At 36.6% G+C, this 15,267-nt stretch overlaps 1 protein-coding gene across 1 annotated transcript; it reads left to right on the forward strand.

Moving 5' to 3' along the window:
* The first annotated feature begins 620 nt into the window (after positions 1-620).
* Positions 621-14,657, forward strand: LOC110456356 (ileal sodium/bile acid cotransporter-like). The gene is made up of 4 exons (XM_021507040.1): positions 621-726; positions 4,159-4,576; positions 4,924-5,128; positions 14,029-14,657. The coding sequence occupies exons 2-4, from the start codon at positions 4,182-4,184 to the stop codon at positions 14,458-14,460; spliced, it is 1,032 nt and encodes a 343-aa protein (XP_021362715.1). The 5' UTR covers positions 621-726; positions 4,159-4,181; the 3' UTR covers positions 14,461-14,657.
* Positions 14,658-15,267: the final 610 nt, after the last annotated feature.

Genomic DNA, 15,267 nt, shown 5'->3' on the forward strand with positions numbered 1-15,267 from the left:
TGTATTTACGTTGACCGAGAACATCATGACATTTTGTCACGATGGTATCGGGTTATACACACAATACTAAGTGTTTTAATACGATGGTGTCGAGTTATACACACAAAACTAAGTGTTTTAGTACGATGGTATCGAGTTATATATGCAATACTTAGTGTCTTAGTACAATATTATTGAGTTACCATCTGCAGTTTGTTAATAATGTATTTACGTTGACCGAGAACATCATGACAGTGCAACATGTTGATCATGAATAATAAACATTATCACCTTTAACTGAGTGAGATCGCGTATCGCAGTCAAGGATTTCAGATTCTGTAACAGAATTCCACATCATTAAAAAAGCTTAGTATTCTATTCAAAACTACAGGTATTCACTATGTACCAGATCGGAACCATGACATCAACAAAATACAAAGTAGTGGCACAACCATACAACATGTAAATATCATGTTTTCATGCTACCATGAACGCTACTTCCATTTTAAGGTTCATAATATATTGATGCCATGCACGGGAAATGTAAATAAGTTTTATGTCACACGTGGTTGTTCTAAGTCCTTGTTTGGATTATAAAGTGGTGTAACAGGATTTATTATTACCAGATCCCTTATCAACTACTCCTTATCGTGGACTCGGAATGGCGATAAGCTTCATTGTTCACGAAAACACGCCATTTGTTCAAATTACTGCGGTGATGGAGAAGACTGCGGACATTTTATACAGGTTTGACGCATTTTACACATATTATATGTTATTGATAATTATTGTACATTGTGACGTAAAATATAGGTATTGTACATGTATGACGTCTATAATTTAAAATAGTATGCATGTATGTCAACAATCTTACATTTTTCTTTGTTCCAGTATATATGTTATATCGTACATATTTTTAGTCAGATTAGGTAATATTCATAGCATATGCAAGCCCTCACCTTATAATATTTAACAGTATTTTTACATCATTTTTAACAATATTTGTACATTTAAGTATAACATTGTTTGCCTGTTTGCCTGTTTGTCGTTAGCTCAGTGTGCTGGTCAGACATGTACTAGGCCAAAACAGACCAACTGTCCAATAACTTCCACTGTTTTGTGCTGGGATCATTCCAGATTGACCGGCAGAACAGGGGCTTGTTCGTTTGTAAATGTAAATATTTTGGGTAAAAATCCTGGCGGACCTGCAAATGTTTATGCAGGCCTTGCAAGGCTTTGTCAAGGCTCGCCTGGAAGCAGCATCTGATTACTAGGTCAGACTTTATTTGATAAATGAACAACTCTGGTCCAACTGGTTCAACCGTTTGGATCGCGGTAAACGAAAGCGGCACAGGACATGTGCCAGTGACACAAATGGGTGACAATATTACATGGTGGAACAGGATGGACATTGGTATTGTAAACTAATTATATCATTAATATCGGTAATGAATTCAGCCAATGATATCAAGTCATGTTGTGTTACATAATTGAATAATGTATGACATTCAAATGTGTTTGGTCTTTCATAATAATATTTTGGACATTTTTCGTCTACTATTGAGTATTGTTTGTTGTTGATATTGGACCGCCTACCACTTTCAATTGGTAACTTAGTATTACATGTTCTGAATTTACAATACGCTTTGGCTAGTTTCGGAGGGAGTTTAAGTAAGTACTTTTCTAAACAAAGTTCGTATTTATTGATTCTATAATTGATTCCTTTCGGGGAAGTAAACATTTCATTTCTCCAGAAGCACATTTGAGGTCATCATTCCACTTTCTGGTTATGCTTGTATTGTAAGTAACCCCAGTATTCAAACGATCATACATGTTATTATTATCACACAAATGTAGACATATATGACAAGGATGAGCATACATTAATAGAAAATTCGTCCACAATACCAAGTGTGTCAATGTTACCTATGCAGTAATCAATTACACTTATACTTGTACATGTCCGTTTGCCGATACCTTTACCTCACCCATGCGGCCATTGAGTATAACTGTATTACTGTGCTTACATAGGTCAAGTAAGCGCTTACCATGATCGTTATTTACAGGGTCCTTAGATGACCTATGTCGGAGTCAGTTGAGACAGTCAAATAACAACACCTGTGTCTCTAATGTAATTCTGAACCATATCTACAATATTTATATTCATATTACCGTCTCATGAAGGAAACCCATTAAAAGAGAGAATTGAGCGAAAAAGTGCCTAGTCGGTGTGAAAAATGGAGAGTTGTCTTCTGGTTAGTATAAAGAGGACAGTGGAGAAAAGCTATCAAAATCTTCAACAGGGGAACCGCATACACAGGTAGGGCTATCATTTATACTGGATTAAACGATCTTAGTTTAACTTACAGACAGAAATTCTTAACTGCCATAATAATATGTTCAATGTTTAATCACGATGACATTTAATGGTTGAAAATTTATATCTGGCGAGCGTAAACTGCCGTTTTTAGATTTTCGAGAAATGTCATTGTTGGTAGCAGATGTACATGTGGAGAAAAGTAAAATTTTGATGCATACAAATGACCCGTCTCTATATAGTTGTACTGACTCCAATGCGTTGGAGCCATATATAAAATCTCACTTCTCCATGTCACACGTGGTTGTTCTCAGTCCTTGTTTGGATTATAAAGTGGTGTAACTGGATTTATTATTACCAGGTCCCTTATCAACTACTCCTTATCGTGGACTCGGAATGGCGATAAGCTTCATTGTTCACGAAAACACGTTCACAATTTTTCGCTGTGAGGCTTTGATGACTGAACGACAACAGAGTATGATGAAGGTGACAAGAGTCGTACAAGTTATAGAAGTGTTACATATAAACATATCGCTGGCTGTGCTATATGAACCTGTAACCAGTCTCATACAACATTTATCACAAACATCAGAAGGCTTCGCATTTGTTAGGCGAAAATAAAATATATGTGTGTTTTCTGTTTCTGCCTGAAAAAAATTAGGGTCGGTAGTTAGGGATTATTTTTTTTTTTTTTTTTTTTTTTTTTTTTTGCTAGATTAGTGAATGGCTTAGTGTCGCATGTGTGTACTATTATACTATTGTGAGATGCTTATCAGAACTTTTAGGAAACATCTTTGCTGTTTGATTTTTGAAAAAAAAAAGTCTTCTCTGTTTGTTCCTCAATTTCAGGTCTTTGTGTGATAATCAGATATCCTAAGTGTGGATGTTGTATGTTACAACGGACATCTCCCGTGGAGTTTTAATATCAATTAATGCATGTTTGTTAATTGGTCTATTTAATACAGGTCTATAAAACATGAAGTCGTCACTTTCCAGTATGTTGGGGTGGGAACATCCTGGAAGCTGGGAGTACCATGTTATTCTTAGCATTTTTCAGATATTATGTTTTCCGTTTTTGTTGTCTAACTATTTATCGTCTTGTCTGATGTCCACTTTTGATGTTCCATTCATCGTGTCTTGTCTGTTGATACTATGGTATTCCATTGCTGTGGAGGTTTTTTTCCATCAACATGGAAATAAACAAAAGCACAAACCTGGTTTTTGTCTCTCCTTTTTTTTTTTATCTGAATTTCAACATTAAGTATTTACGGAGAAGTAGAATCAGACACAAGATATGCACTTCATATAAGTTGACAACTTCACAAATATAAAGTGTTTTACACCAATCATAGTAACAAAACTGAACTTACATCCCAGTTACTTTTGAGTTTCATAGCAACCAACTTAACGACTTGTTTTTGTTAAATTTAAGCTCACACAAAAAGCAGTGCAAACAGAACGAGTCAGTAATCACAACTACAAGCCACCTGAGAAAATCATACCATGTCAAAATTATAACGCATATCTCCCCATTAAAACCATAAAAGCCAATACATCCGAAGCCAAATTAAAGTCAGGATCAGGAGCGCGCTTTTATTAGATCTAGATTTACTAGTGACTTAATTGAAATACGGGCAAGGGCAGCGTTTTCCCCCTTTTTTTCTAGAAATCAAAAAAACATCTTGGGAAAAAAAGGGTCAGTAGCAAAAAAAAAAGGTCGGTCGGAAAACCCGAAACACGCATATTTTTTTCCCGCCTTATCCCCTCAAAGATACCGTCAGAGCTTTGTGACTTTAATCTGATACTTGATCAATGAAAATTTGGACTGGTACTTACTTATCCCTTTTCCATTCATTCTTTAGCTGTGATATCCTACATTTTGGACATGACCACTCCCGGGCTAGACCTTTTGTTCGGCTATTACGAGTTGACAACTCCGTCCCCAAACTCGTCCGCTAACCTGACAATGGTACCACCTTCACCGTCGGCCTTAAAGATTGCTTCTGATGTCGTAATAAAAACCACGCTTATCATCATCATGGCAGGCATGGGCAGCACAATAGAGATCAAACCTCTTCTCCAGCACCTCAGGAGACCGGTTGGTATCGCCATCGGCATGCTCTCTCAGTTCATCGTACTTCCGGCGGTCACGTTTGGTCTTGCGCATGCGCTGCAGATGTCTACATATCCCGCGCTTGGAATGCTGGTGATTGGTTCGTGTCCTGGAGGTTCAACGTCAAATGTGTTCTCCTATTGGATGGATGGTGACGTCCCACTCAGGTAACATCATATGATATACCTATTTATTAAGGTTAAAAATAATACATGCAACACGAACATATTGTAACATAACATATAAAGTCCCGTCATGTGAAGATGGTGACGCAACAACCCGTTATGTATAGTACATGACGCAAATGTCCCATCATGTGAAGTTGATGACGCAAACGTCCTATCATTTGTAGGACAAGTAAATAGCGCAAACGTACTTTTGAGAGGTAGAGGAAAAAGTCAACGCATAAAGCACTTGTAATGTAACATAAAATATTGAAACCACATGAAACATCAACGTTGTATTGTGGTCGTGTTATTTCCCATTTGTGTAAGCATTTGGTCTTTTCTACCAGTGTAGCGATGACGGCAACGTCAACTGTCATGGCGATGGGGATGATGCCGCTGAATCTGTTTATCTACAGTCGGAGCTGGACTGACGAGGCTCTGGTCATCCCCTACGTCAACATCGCTATCTCCTTCGTCATGACCATCACCCCGGCCGCCGTCGGGATGTTCTTTCGCTGGAAATGGCCAAAGGTGGCTGATGTCATAGTCAAGGTATGATTTCGATTTCCAATCGTGAACTTTCCCATTCTTTATAGTAACATCCGTTCGTATTCAAGAGCTTGTTCTCAATATTATGATTTCTGAGATAGATGTCGACTGCTGACAGACGAACTAACACAACTTGGCTTCCTAAGATGCAGATTGATGAAGACCATTGATAGCGTATGTCTTTGAATGATACATTGTATGAAGGTCGACGTTTTTTATGATGTTTATTTTCTGTATGCCTAACTGTCTGTTTCACTATCCCAATTCTGGTTTTAAGCACGTAGCATTACTTGGATTTGACCTAGATTCTCATGGCGGGTGTCGCCGTTGAAGAAGAAGACATTTCCCTTCCGGGACACATTATCTTACTCTCCTTTCACTTTTCAAGAGTATGAATAGTAATGTTTTTTGTTTTTTTTTATATTTGCCCTAGTTTTGTCAATTTTAAGATCGAAATACGGTTTTATTGATGCTTCGGTATATAGAGAATAATACATACCTTTTTCCATATCACACCCAGTATCAACCCGATACGGAAAAAGGCATGTTTTATTCTGTTTATTGCATACTTTTTTTTATTAGATACGGAAAGATCTTCTATCTTATGATCTATTTTTCTTTTGAAACTTTGAAAAACGAAAAATTTCATTAGGGTTCAGGATGACGTTGTTGGTGGTAGATAGGAAAATTAGAAGTGTTCCAAAAGGGTTGTGATAAGAGTTTTGCGGGCTGATACGGAGAGGGCTGACACGTTACATTGTTAAGAAGCTGACTCCGGTGCTCCCCAACCCCGACAGCCTTCTATTACATTTGATGGGGAATTAAAATTGATATTTGAAAAAAAAAGTTAATGAAAGGATGTTCAAATATTGCAACGTTGCAATAATAACTCATGAGAGCTAAAGTTTCTTGTACACATGTATGCGACTCAAAATGAACTTTCTTGTAGTTTATATTTTGTATCTTGTCCTAGAGGAGAGCTGAACTTTAAGAATGATTTCCTAGTTCAGAAGTTTCGAGATACCGTGACCCGTCCATAGATTACATTAACATAATGAATAGCGTGGGATAACGACCTGTGATAATTGGTCACTCATTTCAAAAATTCAATTATTGATGATAAAACACTTAGTAAAATATCTGGAAGCGTGAACCGTAATGTTGGCCTGATTTAACCAAGCTTTCTGAAGTGAGATTCCTCTGCGCGTCCCTACTCTAATAAATGGAGGTTTAGCAGCCAAGATTTTGGCGTTGTCGCTGCCAAGTGTAACACCACGGTGTTCTATTGGCACACATAGGTGACCCGGTCACACCTGTATCTCTGTACGGTAATTATCCTACCTTCTCTTGGCGTTAGTTCATCCTTAAGCTCGGCGTTATTTCGTCTTTTCGGTTTTTTAATGGATAAACGATTTCAATTAAACTATCAAAATGTTCCCCCCGTTTTACCTGATAACCTTAACCCAAACTCATTACCTCATATACAGCAGTTAACGTAACGTTCTATAGTTTTTTTTCCTATAAATTGAATGTTAAACAAGTAACGTGCTAACGTCGTAGGTGAAAGAGTTTGCGCCTGATCTATTTTCTTTGTCATTATTTAAGGATGTACACCTCTGAGAAGTCAAAAATTTCCTGTATTAAACTTTTTTTCTTATATGGATTTTTGGAAAACGTGTGTCCGTGTGTTCGTTTTTGTGCTATGATCGGTCAAAGATACCAATCTGACACAATATGTGATTTTAGGTGATTTTTTTATTTTAACCATTTGCAGAACAAATTCATACAATTTCTTCCAAGTATGTTATCAGATATGTATGAATGTTTGTAGAATTGATAAAAAATATTATCTTCTTTTAAATTACGTTAGTAAAATTTCTTAATTTTGATCTTTTAACTCAGGAATGCGATTTAAGTTGCCCCTACCCCTTATTTTTTAATGAAAAGATACTCATTTTTTCACCATTTTTCGGGGTAAAAAATCAAAAGTGCTTCAGTTACACTAAATATGTTAAAAAAATACCAATAATGTATAATTTTCCACTTTGTTGCATATTGTTTTTATCATATGAACATTATAAAGTTGTACAGCAAAATTGAACCTGCTACAATTAAAAATGATGACACAATGACAATTTAGGTGATCAATCTAGTGTCAAAAAAGGTGAAATGTTGGCCTTATGTGAAGTGCAAGAAATACACATTAATACACATTTTAAAAATGGCCGCCGAATTAGTTATTTTTTTAAATTCTTGTATTTTTTTTTTACAAAAAACAGGCATCTAGTTTTTTGACACATTTTTCAGATGCTTGTTTGCTATTAAACTTTAAACTTTATCATAATTTGTTAAATATTACAAAAACCCGTTACACCAGATCAAAACGAGACTTGAACGTGATTTAAACCTCAGAAGAGTACATCCTTAATTATCGTTATTTTGTCTTTTTTTGCACGTCATTTGTCTTTCTCTGGTGAAGCGAAAACTTCAAGCGAAAAGGTTATATTCCGGTGCGCAACAAAGAAAAAAATAATAGTGCAATTCATAAAGACGAACTAATGATAATTATTATTGTGTCTTTATTTCGATTGTTGTTCCATAGAATAGATTTTTTTAATTTTTTTTATTGATGCAATATAACAAACGAGAAGCGAAAAAAGACTAAGAGAAATAACGATAAAAAGAAATAATTGAGACATAATACTCAAAACGCCAACATAGTTCGAAAAACGTAATTCATTCATATAGAAATTCAACTGTATTTTTAAATGCCATTCGTGTGTACGGTATAAATTGCTTTTGATTAAATAAACTTTTCCCGTATATCAACATTCTTACCAAAAAATGCTATCAGCTATCTAGTCAAACCATTTTCCTGGTTTTTTATTGTGTATCGTGAGTAAAGTTATATTGACGTAACAGCCTTATAACAGTCGTGGTCTATAAGTCTCTTGGGCGTTTTATTCAAGCTAAATACTGTTGGTAAGTGCTTTATTCGAAACGGACAATCTCAGTCACATTGACAAACATTAAATAACGTCACAACCGAACAACATGATGCATTGTTTTTAATCAGTTGTATGAATGTTGTTTACGAAAATGGTAGGTTCCTATAGAGTGGACAATCAACTTAAACGTAAATTACAGGTGCGTAACTACCCTGTAAGCAAACAAGCAGCCGCATGCACATCAAAAATCCCCAAATGAACTTTTTGAATTTACCAGCTTTACAAAACATTCTCGCCACGGGCATGTTGCGCATGCTGATCAACAATGACAAGTCCTTTTTGTATACAACTAATTTTCTGTCACATCAGTGACGATTCAGCTTCTATTTGTTCTGATAATGACTGGATGATAAATTTAGCATGCACATAGTTTATAGTCAAACCACGCGCCTGATTTATAAACATGTGTCGATTTCAAAAGTATGTAGAAAAATTACAGTTCATTAAAAAATGCAGAAAACTGGAATTTAAAGTCGGTCAACTGTAGATTTAAGTGCATTTAACAGGTTTTCTGTAGACGGAGTTAACTTGCAGATATAAACAGGTGGTGTTTATGAGTAAATGAAACGTAAAAACTATTTCGTGACGATAGATGTGGATTATATTCAGATATTTGTACTCATTGACACTGTACGAGACGTAGGTCGTCTAGTATATGTTGTTTATAACACTAGAACATTCAAACGACGTCTTTAAAATAATGTTTTATAATCACTGTCTGAAACTAAGTCACATAATGTAGTCCTTTAATATATGTATGTCAATCTTAGACATTGGGTCACATAACGTAGTCCTTTAATATATGTACGTCACCCATAGACATTAAGTCACATAACGTAGTCCTCTAGTATATGTACGTCACACTTAGACATTAGGTCACATAACGTAGTCCTCTAGTATATGTACGTCACTCTTAGACATTATGTCACATAACGTAGTACTCTAGTATATGTACGTCACTCTTAGACATTAGGTCACATAACGTAGTCCTCTAGTCTAGGTACGTCTATTGTTGACATTAGGTCACATAACGTAGTCCTCTAGTATATGTACGTTACTCTTAGACATTAGGTCACATAACGTAGTCCTCTAGTATATGTACGTCACTCTTAGACATTAGGTCACATAACGTAGTCCTCTAGTATATGTACGTCACTCTTAGACATTAGGTCACATAACGTAGTCCTCTAGTATATGTACGTCACTCTTAGACATTAGGTCACATAACGTAGTCCTCTAGTATATGTACGTCACTCTTAGACATTAGGTCACATAACGTAGTCCTCTAGTATATGTACGTCACTCTTAGACATTAGGTCACATAACGTAGTCCTCTAGTATATGTACGTCACTCTTAGACATTAGGTCACATAACGTAGTCCTCTAGTATATGTACGTCACTCTTAGACATTAGGTCACATAACGTAGTCCTCTAGTATATGTACGTCACTCTTAGACATTAGGTCACATAACGTAGTCCTCTAGTATATGTACGTCACTCTTAGACATTAGGTCACATAACGTAGTCCTCTAGTATATGTACGTCACTCTTAGACATTAGGTCACATAACGTAGTCCTCTAGTATATGTACGTCACTCTTAGACATTAGGTCACATAACGTAGTCCTCTAGTATATGTACGTCACTCTTAGACATTAGGTCACATAACGTAGTCCTCTAGTATATGTACGTCACTCTTAGACATTAGGTCACATAACGTAGTCCTCTAGTATATGTACGTCACTCTTAGACATTAGGTCACATAACGTAGTCCTCTAGTATATGTACGTCACTCTTAGACATTAGGTCACATAACGTAGTCCTCTAGTATATGTACGTCACTCTTAGACATTAGGTCACATAACGTAGTCCTCTAGTATATGTACGTCACTCTTAGACATTAGGTCACATAACGTAGTCCTCTAGTATATGTACGTCACTCTTAGACATTAGGTCACATAACGTAGTCCTCTAGTATATGTACGTCACTCTTAGACATTAGGTCACATAACGTAGTCCTCTAGTATATGTACGTCACTCTTAGACATTAGGTCACATAACGTAGTCCTCTAGTATATGTACGTCACTCTTAGACATTAGGTCACATAACGTAGTCCTCTAGTATATGTACGTCACTCTTAGACATTAGGTCACATAACGTAGTCCTCTAGTATATGTACGTCACTCTTAGACATTAGGTCACATAACGTAGTCCTCTAGTATATGTACGTCACTCTTAGACATTAGGTCACATAACGTAGTCCTCTAGTATATGTACGTCACTCTTAGACATTAGGTCACATAACGTAGTCCTCTAGTATATGTACGTCACTCTTAGACATTAGGTCACATAACGTAGTCCTCTAGTATATGTACGTCACTCTTAGACATTAGGTCACATAACGTAGTCCTCTAGTATATGTACGTCACTCTTAGACATTAGGTCACATAACGTAGTCCTCTAGTATATGTACGTCACTCTTAGACATTAGGTCACATAACGTAGTCCTCTAGTATATGTACGTCACTCTTAGACATTAGGTCACATAACGTAGTCCTCTAGTATATGTACGTCACTCTTAGACATTAGGTCACATAACGTAGTCCTCTAGTATATGTACGTCACTCTTAGACATTAGGTCACATAACGTAGTCCTCTAGTATATGTACGTCACTCTTAGACATTAGGTCACATAACGTAGTCCTCTAGTATATGTACGTCACTCTTAGACATTAGGTCACATAACGTAGTCCTCTAGTATATGTACGTCACTCTTAGACATTAGGTCACATAACGTAGTCCTCTAGTATATGTACGTCACTCTTAGACATTAGGTCACATAACGTAGTCCTCTAGTATATGTACGTCACTCTTAGACATTAGGTCACATAACGTAGTCCTCTAGTATATGTACGTCACTCTTAGACATTAGGTCACATAACGTAGTCCTCTAGTATATGTACGTCACTCTTAGACATTAGGTCACATAACGTAGTCCTCTAGTATATGTACGTCACTCTTAGACATTAGGTCACATAACGTAGTCCTCTAGTATATGTACGTCACTCTTAGACATTAGGTCACATAACGTAGTCCTCTAGTATATGTACGTCACTCTTAGACATTAGGTCACATAACGTAGTCCTCTAGTATATGTACGTCACTCTTAGACATTAGGTCACATAACGTAGTCCTCTAGTATATGTACGTCACTCTTAGACATTAGGTCACATAACGTAGTCCTCTAGTATATGTACGTCACTCTTAGACATTAGGTCACATAACGTAGTCCTCTAGTATATGTACGTCACTCTTAGACATTAGGTCACATAACGTAGTCCTCTAGTATATGTACGTCACTCTTAGACATTAGGTCACATAACGTAGTCCTCTAGTATATGTACGTCACTCTTAGACATTAGGTCACATAACGTAGTCCTCTAGTATATGTACGTCACTCTTAGACATTAGGTCACATAACGTAGTCCTCTAGTATATGTACGTCACTCTTAGACATTAGGTCACATAACGTAGTCCTCTAGTATATGTACGTCACTCTTAGACATTAGGTCACATAACGTAGTCCTCTAGTATATGTACGTCACTCTTAGACATTAGGTCACATAACGTAGTCCTCTAGTATATGTACGTCACTCTTAGACATTAGGTCACATAACGTAGTCCTCTAGTATATGTACGTCACTCTTAGACATTAGGTCACATAACGTAGTCCTCTAGTATATGTACGTCACTCTTAGACATTAGGTCACATAACGTAGTCCTCTAGTATATGTACGTCACTCTTAGACATTAGGTCACATAACGTAGTCCTCTAGTATATGTACGTCACTCTTAGACATAAGGTCACATAACGTAGTCCTCTAGTATATGTACGTCACTCTTAGACATAAGGTCACATAACGTAGTCCTCTAGTATATGTACGTTACTGTTAGACATTAGGTCACATAACGCAGTCCTCTAGTATATGTACGTTACTCTTAGACATATGAACACATAACGTAGTCCTCTAGTATATGTACGTCTATCGTAGACATTAGGTCACATAACGTAGTCCTCTAGTATATGTACGTCATTCTTAGACATTATGTCACATTATTAAGTCCACTTATATATTATGTACGTCACTCCTTAACAGTAGGACACCTAACGTATTGCTATAATTATATGAACTCTTTCTGAGACAAATGAAAATTATGTACCCAACTGAGTGATTTATTTGAGAAAAAGTCAATTGAATGCGGGTAAATTATGGTGAAGTATAGAGTGAAAACGTTATAACTGTATTTAATGAAAACAGCTTCAGCCTGACTGGATTTTTTTCAAACATTAAAAAAAAGGGAACTGAGTGTGCCTCCTTGTCTACTTCAGTGTCTTTTATGTAACGTGACCTCTAATATTTTTAATAAGGCTGTTATTTTGCGCACTTAATGCCTCGTTTTTATTTCACTAAAAAGCCGTGAACAGCTTATTTGTTGTTTCATAATGTTGGTGTCTAAGGTCAATTGTCATGTCTTGCTTGTTAAACGTGGATCTAATTAGAAATAATAACATATACACATTCCTGTATAAATAAATATTAAGTCATTAACCTGACTAGACAAGGTTAATTTGTCCAAGACAAGTCATGCAGGTCTCACTTGTTTACGCTTGGTATTCGAGGGAGGCGTATGGGTGAGCGTCTTGGTTAAAATTTAGAATTGTCTCATAATAGATGGTCATTAACCAATGAAAAGCTTCGTTACATCACCAACGTAATAAAACCAGAGTTACTCTTTATTTTATTTGAAGAGTCACACTAGCAAATATAAAATGACGTCACAACAAAATAACGTGACACTTTGTTAATATACACTGCTGTATTTACATTTGCACTGCAACCCACTATAAAAACTCTTTCAGCAGAACTGGAATTCATTACACCATAAACAGTGGGTTCCGAGTCTTTTACCCCCTCATTTGTCGTCATTTGTTAGGTTAGGCGGTTCCAGTAAGATCGTTTCCACTGACAGATGGACGCACTCTAATACCGAAAATATTACGAATATTTAAACACTTTTTTTAAGAATATGAATATATTGAGCAGCAGTTGTTTTAACTTCAAATACATATTCACCAAGTCCTCTTCCAGTATGAGCGAAAATGTTATTGTGTAGGTTCATTAAGTGGACATGCATCTAAAAGTAAATGAATAAATATTAAACATTAGTTGGTTGGTTATACAGGGTTTAACGTCTTACCGACAGCTATGGTCATTCAAGGGCGTTATAAAACATCAGTTTTGTTATAAAATAAGGGAAAGTCGAAAATTGGATATTCAAATTTGTTTATTAAAATTACTCCTTAATACCAGTCAATTATAGCTTGGCGTGCATTCAACAGGTTTTCTTCAGAGATGCCCAGACAGCGAACAGATTATGTTCATCAACAAAGTATAAATAAAATGCCTGTGGCGATGGATGAGGAATATTCAGCGTCGATAATATTTATATGATGGATTTATGTACTCGTTAACACTCGAACACGTTGGTAGTGTTTTTAAAATAACGCAAGTCTTTGACATCTGGACAAACATCCTCGTTGTTTAATGTAGGTCAACCTTTGACAATGAGACACATTACGCCCTTCCTTTTTGCGTAGGTCATTCTTTGATTCAATATGGCACATAACGTAATTGTTTGATATATATTGACAATATCATAAACATAACGAAATTGTTTGATATATATTGACAATGTCATAAACATAACGTAATTGTTTGATATATATTGACAATATCATAAACATAACGTAATTGTTTGATATATTATTGACAATATCATAAACATAACGTTATACATTTTCCTTAACAATCCGACCGAAATGTCTGTTTCAGTGCGGAAGTGTCGCGGGCGCCATTGCTGTGGTTCTGACCTTGACCTTGATGAGTGTGATGTACCCCTTTATGTACCGAGCGTCCTGGGGTATCTACCTCGGAGCCCTCCTCCTACCTACAGTGGGGTTCCTGTTCGGATACCTAGTTGCCACCATGTTTCGGCTTGATGCACCGAAGCGAATCACAGTCTCCTTGGAAACGGGCATACAGAACTTCCCGTTGTGTATGACATTGCTGACCTTGACCTTTGACAGGAGCATGTTCGCTCGGATTTCGTTGTTCCCGTTAATGTACGGTGTGACGTGCATTCTGTGTAGTATACTTTTTCTCTTCCTATACAAAATATGTGTTTACATCAGGAATAGGAGCGATAAAGGCAAATTTGTTGCAGTTGCTAAGTCAGAAGTGGAGGCAAACCAACGAAAATGCTGACAAAATACATATACATTTTCTTGATAAAAGTATTAAATGATGTCCCAACACGTGAAATCATTACACATGTACCAGGAGAAGGGACCTCGTTTTTTTGTTTTTTTGAATTAACATGCCCCACTATATCCAGTGTTATAGTATAATCGGTCGGGGTGTTCTTTTCGAACTGCAGTTTAAAGTGATATTATTGCATTAATAGGTACATTAAAATGCAACATAAAATGCAAGTGATATATAGCGGTGGTTCCGACAGTTCTATCTAACGATGGTTCCGACAGTGCTATCTAACGATGGTGCCGACAGTTCTATATAGCGTTTGTTCTGACAGTTATAATAAGGGGTGGTTTTGACAGTAATATCACGCAGTGGATTTTACCGTCATATCTATCGGTGGTTCCGGCGGTTCGATCTAGCGTTGGTTTTGACAGTTCTATATAACGGTGTTTTTACAGTTCTATATAACGGTGTTTTTACAGTTCTATATAACAGTGGTTCAGACAGTTCTATCTGTCGGTGATTCCGACAGCTCTGTATAGCGGTGGTTCCAACAGTTCTATCTAACGATGGGTCCGACAGTTCTATATAGCAGTGGTTCACACAGTTCTATCTGGCGGTTATTCCGACAGGTCTGTATAGCTGTGGTTCAAACAGTTCTATCTAACGGTGGTTCCGACGGTTCGATCTAGCGTTGGTTTTGACAGTTCTATATTAAGGTGGTTTTGACAGTAATATCAAGTAGTGGATTTTACAGTTATATCTATCGGTGGTTCCGGCGGTTCGATCTAGCGGTGGTTTTGACAGCTCTAT

Source organism: Mizuhopecten yessoensis, unplaced genomic scaffold (assembly GCF_002113885.1).
Source record: "Mizuhopecten yessoensis strain PY_sf001 unplaced genomic scaffold, ASM211388v2 scaffold8713, whole genome shotgun sequence".
Lineage (NCBI taxonomy): Eukaryota > Metazoa > Mollusca > Bivalvia > Pectinida > Pectinidae > Mizuhopecten > Mizuhopecten yessoensis.

What these genes read in the sequence shown, in the direction of transcription:
- LOC110456356 (XM_021507040.1), top strand. Translation starts at nt 4,182, where the DNA reads ATGACCACTCCCGGGCTAGACCTTTTGTTCGGCTATTACGAGTTGACA. An exon ending in GATGGTGACGTCCCACTCAG is followed by an intron (nt 4,577 to 4,923) that starts GTAACATCATAT and finishes CTTTTCTACCAG; the next exon opens with TGTAGCGATGACGGCAACGT. An exon ending in TGGCTGATGTCATAGTCAAG is followed by an intron (nt 5,129 to 14,028) that starts GTATGATTTCGA and finishes TGTCTGTTTCAG; the next exon opens with TGCGGAAGTGTCGCGGGCGC.